This window comes from Periophthalmus magnuspinnatus, chromosome 13 (genome assembly GCF_009829125.3).
Source record: "Periophthalmus magnuspinnatus isolate fPerMag1 chromosome 13, fPerMag1.2.pri, whole genome shotgun sequence".
Classification (NCBI taxonomy): Eukaryota; Metazoa; Chordata; class Actinopteri; order Gobiiformes; family Gobiidae; genus Periophthalmus; species Periophthalmus magnuspinnatus.
In genome coordinates this window covers 4,847,726-4,853,725 of record NC_047138.1, presented here as the reverse complement: position 1 = coordinate 4,853,725, position 6,000 = coordinate 4,847,726, and the positions used below count along the sequence as shown (strand labels likewise).

Here is a 6,000-nt window from a genome sequence, read left to right as displayed (position 1 = left end):
TGTTTCTGACACTTACGCTTTGACAGGAAAGTTGGTGTTATTTTCACACTTTAAGCATTAAACTTAGACTTTTGTACAGTTTAATGTCACTATTGCATGTTGTATTTTTTATGTATTTGTTTCTATCCATGTATTTGCCTGCCTAGGGACTACGGATGAAATTTTTTTGCCATATTTACATCTGTTTTATACTGATGTTCATTTATGTGCATTGTCCCTATCAAATAAATAAATAAATAAAATAAAATAAATAATAAATCTATCACAAACGTCTGATCCATGTCACTGACTTTTGATCCTACAACTAAATGTCCCTCCAGGGCCACCATATATAGGTGTTCAGGTACAAGTCCAGACACATTATACCCAAAATTATAACATTAGCACAAAATCAGATATGTTGTCATTGTATATTTTATTTGCAAATGAAATAGTAGTAACTCAGAAGTCGTAAAAATATACATTTTTTACTTGTGTGATATTTACATGGATTGTATTTCTCAAACAGACAAACAAACAAACAAGCTGAGAATCCAAAGCACTGAAGAAAAGTAGATGAGCATGAATGAAACAAGTGTCTGATACATTTCCCTTTCGTGTTTGCTGTCCCTGACATCCACAACACTACAGCGCATCGCCAAGTCCCACACAACGGGCCGGCGATGAGCAGAGCACACAAAAAGTGCAAAGTACATGAATATGAGACCAAAAATAAAGCTTTGTAAAACTTTCTGTGATTATATTTACAATTGTAGTTTTTTATGTTTTCTTTTTTTTCTTAAACAGAAGCTTATGATACACCAAAGCATTTCCAATCCTCTGCTTGGTCTCGACTAAAGACATGCAGATACCTTTGTGATCTCCAGAACCGAAACCATTTTTCAGTCGCTAAATGTGTTGACATTCTACAAAAATCTCCCCACGCCCACTCAACATTTCCAAATGAACATAAATATTCTTAACATAAAGTGTGGCTACATGTAATTTATACCTCTATCATAAAACGCAGATGACAGCAAATGGGTATATTCTGACTACATGTGAGTGCCGATAATATACTGTGTGGATGGATACAGTCAAGGTAAGATGTGCTGATCCCTGCTTTTGAATGACATCAACTCTAAGTAATATATTTAGGCGATATTTTGCACATTTAGGACTCGAGCATTGCAGGACTCATAAAAATGGCGAATCTGCCATCTGAGACTTCTTGCAAACTGTGTAAATTAAATAAAAAAGCAACAAATCTCAGTGGAATTTCACAGCTGGAAGACTTCACATCCCATTCACCTCCACCACTTCTTTTTCACGTGTGGAGGAATTTCAACGGCACGAGCCTACGCTACTCTGGCTCGGCAGCAATCTGTTATTTCGCCTCCCCACTTCGCTCCGATAATAAAAACAGTCTTGAAGCAAATGTTACCCATGAATTTAATTATGCATAGCTGTATGTCAGAAACAGCAGGTTTTGTGTTTTTATATTTACAACGTGTGTCTGGTTTCGTGTGCTAAAGTCCCCCAGGTATAAAGCAAAGTTGGCTAGTGTCCTTTCAGTGCTGCGTTTGAGATTCCTGACTGCATCCATCAGCCGTAACACCTGCAGACATTCAATCCATCACATTGATTTGTAAAGAACTAAAAAAAAAAATCAAAATAAACAAGGACTGTTTTTCAAATCCTGTGAATTTCTGCCTATATGTGCATGTATAAGTAAATCTCAATTGCACATCAACATCTGCTGTGTTGTAGTTAAGAAGTAGAAAAGACCGCAGTGCCCTCCAGTGCTGACAATAAAAATGAATTATGGACTCGCTTTGATTAAAGGAAAAACAGGCAACGAGATAACCTCTGTTTCAAAAAATAGGTTTAAACGAGCGCAAATTGAGATGCACGCTAGTAGTCTGCGATCATATCAACGTGGATAAAGGTTACGTTGCCTGGCTGGATTCTCCTCCACCACCGCACGGCCGACGTAAGAGTGGGTGTCGCCTAAAGGCTCACTCTCCCACGTACACTTGCATGTACTCTAAAGCACACACACGCACACACGCACACTCCCTGGTCAAACCTAATCGAGTTCTTGGATTGGTACAAAACGGATCTGACTAATGCAAAATACGAATTATTTCATCAAATGAGACGGGATTTTGAAAGCGATGGATTGTTTTTTTTTTCCTGAGAGAAAATAGAGGAGGTGCATTGTGTACAAGGAGATAGATTTGGAGCTCAAGAAACTCAAGTTAATCCTTAAAAACAAAAGTCCTACGCACTCATCGAGGTTACTTATCAGTGACACGACCAAATGATTTTTTTGACCTATTGCAGTCTCCTGAGGAAAGGCCAAAAGAATCAAAATGGACTCGACAAAACGCATACATCCTTTAATGGAACGTGACTGCAAAGATATGTCGATTTAAGTTATTGTGTGTTGTATTGTTGTATAATTGTGTATGATTATGTCAAAAACTCAGGCCATGTGATTAGGTACAGAGATTTAAAAGCAGTGGACGATGTGACAGCAACTCAATGCATTTATTTATTTAGTTCAATGACTCTTTATTCCAGATACTGCTGTCTTCTTACCATATGTCTATTGTCAGACATTGATCTTCAAAACGCCTTAAACCTAATGAACAGAATAGCAGGCGTGTCATTTAACAGCGTGATGAAGATGTATTGTAACACGTATACCTAATAACATGGCCTGCGAGTGTGTATGTCGAGGTTTGCACTTCCGATTTCGACTTCTTGTAAGGAGTTTGTCTTAATTCCCCTTACATTCGCCTATATTCATATGACATCATGTGCGTATATATCTATTTGTATTTACAATATAAAACATGTCTGATTACACAATGTACAGTTTATATACTACTAAGGTCTGGCACTAGATTGCTTTCCCCTGCGGATAATTGGCGTTCCCTTGGCTGGAGGCTTAGACTGCGAGCTATATATGACCCTTAAAGCTGGACTTGAACCGAGACCCAACCCCTCGCGGCGTTGATGAAGACAAAGAAAGAGAAATGATCAAAATGGGGACTGCAAAGGCACACTATAGAGAGGCAGCTTTCCCTGTTTTCAGCTGTAGCCTCAATCAAACCAGAACTCAGGGTGCAACAAAAGCACTGATAGAACAGCCACACCAACCAAAAAACAGGAATCCAGTAATACTTTGGAGAGAGTCCTGACAATGATCCTTTATCACGTATCAAAAAGGCGTAACATCATGACTCATTTTGCCCAAAAAAATATAGATTTTCTTTTTCTTTTGATCCAAATTTTAGTAGTCAAGATTTACTCAAGTAATTATTTTTATTTTGTCACGTTTGAATAGACTAAATAGATAACGTAAATGTATTTTTGTAAGTTAACAGTAATAAATAATGTATTGGACGTAGAGTTTATGACCTGGTTTTTGGTTCTAGGTTTGAAAAGTGGATGTTTGATAGTCTCCACTCCATTATTTGGCGAAAATATCAGTACGAAAAATTCAGTTGTAGTTTTAATCGATGCTGACCTATGTAATTTTAGTCATTATAATTACTTTTCAGTTCAATTTAAAGGCAATCTTGAGTCTTGACAGAAAACATATTGGAACCTTACTAGTCAGGAGTCAGAATATCCTGTATGATTGTTGTAAAATCTCGCCTCACCCTTTTGTAAAACTGAAATCAGTGACTTACAGGGGGCACTCGAAACCCTGTGACTTCCCGGGCGTACCCTAAATTGCACAGCTTTTGACTCCTGATTCTAAAATGAATAGGGATCCACCATCTTTGAGCTCGACACATTCACCATCATTTTGGTTTTCAATGTAGTACTTCAGATACATGAAGCAGAAAACATAAAACACAGTGATTAAAACCCCATGTAAAGATTTGTACCGCATCTCAATATTTAATGAATGCACACACAGCAGTCTGTCAGTGATTCTCACCCGTTCCAGGACAGACATAAAGAATGGAAATAAACGCCAGGCGGGTTTAATAGATGCTTATCTATAGTTAAAGTATTGACTACCTATAGATCTAATACTATTAATTATTCACCAATGTTACTTACTACCAGCATAGGACATTTGGAGAAAAATAGGGAACATCCTTTTCAGCTCATTATGCAACTTTTTTTCAGAAACTAACTATCCATACAGTCCTCGCTGCAATGAATAGCAGTTCTTAACCTCCTTAAAAAATGATATCTTTTGAGCAGGCTGATTTGTTTTGTAGACAAATCAACTGCATCCTCTGAATTTGGTCTGACAATATTTTCTGGGCATTCATTTTCCATTCCTTCCTCTAAGCCTTCGCCTTAATAAATAAATAAAGCTCTACTGGGGGGCTTTCCACCTTGTTAAACATTGTACTCTGTGTCTCCCAAAGCCAAAAAAAGAAACTCAGAAATAAGTTCAGCCTTCAGCCAAGACACACAGCGATGCATTCTGGAGATGGAATTTCTTCTATTTTGTTCTATGTCATTCAGTACGGGTCAAGCAAGTCATATTCTTTATGCATTCATTAATTAAAAGTATTTCTGATTTTATAGTTGTAATATCTTCCTTTTATAGTTGCATTTATTATGGAAGAGTTCAGTCATTGGAGGGCGCTATAGAGCAGGGGTGGGAGTCTTTTGGCTGCAGGAGTGCTGGCGCTTTCCTGTTTAAACAGTCTGAAAGGCCTTGGTTTGCGCTGGGACCATGAGGGTGGGGGGCGTAGGGGCGGACATGTTCCTGGAGTTGAATTTGGGTGTGGTGGGGGGCTCGGGGGTCTTGGGTGGGACCACTGTAGTGTAGGCTGGAGGTGACTGAGGGAAGCCTGGGGGTTGTCCATTCTCCTTCAGAGCAGCCACAGCGGGAGGGCGGGGGCGGTGACCACGCTGGACACTGTTGTGCACCATGGACTGAGTGGACGAGGCACCGGAGCGAGAGCTGCCGGACCGCGACGAGGAAAGTGAGTTGGGCTTCACTAGTTTAGCCTTAGGAGCCTCTGCGTCCTCCCTGTGGTTAGACACACGGAGAAAACAAGGTCAATTCATATTCACTCAGATTTAAAAACAGAAAGTACACAGTGCGCTCAAAACAGGCCAGCGCAGCAGGATTTCCACAGTGTCTTCTGTCTCCCAATTCTCATGGGGATAATATGTAGAGACCTCATGTAATTCATGAGGCACCCAGACACAGCGTTCAGGAGTGCATTTGCATCAAATAATGAAATCTACTGAAATGATGCGTTCCCCCCTGCAATTGTCAAGAAGAGAAATAAAGTTGCTTTTTTTCCACAATGAAAACTTCTGCCTTAGCACTTCATGCGCCCATTTTCAGACAATGACATTCACTGCAATTTTATGTCTGTTAGGATCATTATATGTTACCTAAAACATGTAGAATATGTAAAATCCTCCAGCTATGGTAGTCCTGACCAAGTCTGGCTCAAGATCTGATGTCAAATTTGCCTTAACCTTATTGTATTGACAGAAACAAAACACGAATCTAACTGTGTTTTAACACCTCAGTGGATTACAAACTGCATTTACATTATTCATTTGTGTCTGTCCCATCCTGCATAATTCAAAGTTACATCAGTAATTACCAGCCCCTACACCACAGCCGCTCACAGAATGCTGTTTTACCTGTGTGATTAACTCAGAATAAGGCTGATGCAAGATGTCATAAGAGAGAAGAAAACAGTGGGACACCTCACATCACTCAAACTCTCAAGTTTCACAATGACAAAGGCAGAAAATGGCACTAAAGTTAAACCTGCAGTGTCTCTCTCTGTACACTTTAAACAAAGGCTTGTGATTAGCCTCTCCCATGGGTGCAGGACACCCACCCGCAGGTGCAGTCTGCCCAGTCTCTCGTGGCTGCTGAGAGCTTTACTTGTTCTGCTGTATAGTCATTCACCTACACTGTAAAACACCATACTATTATCTAACAGAGTGTGTGTTTTATACCTCTAAGATCTGAGATTTTTTCCTACACTGTGTATCTTTAATAGAAGGTCA

The 6,000-nt window shown here is 39.5% G+C and overlaps 1 protein-coding gene across 1 annotated transcript in view; it reads right to left on the bottom strand.

The window, feature by feature from the left end:
* Positions 1–397: 397 nt before the first annotated feature.
* clmpb (CXADR like membrane protein b) overlaps positions 398–6,000 on the bottom strand; it is a 74,454-nt gene continuing 68,851 nt past the window's right edge. Inside the window, exon 7 of the mRNA XM_033977155.2 lies at positions 398–4,993. Coding sequence (XP_033833046.1) covers positions 4,657–4,993 — 337 coding nt within the window. The 3' untranslated portion in view covers positions 398–4,656. The remainder of the gene's footprint in view (positions 4,994–6,000) is intronic.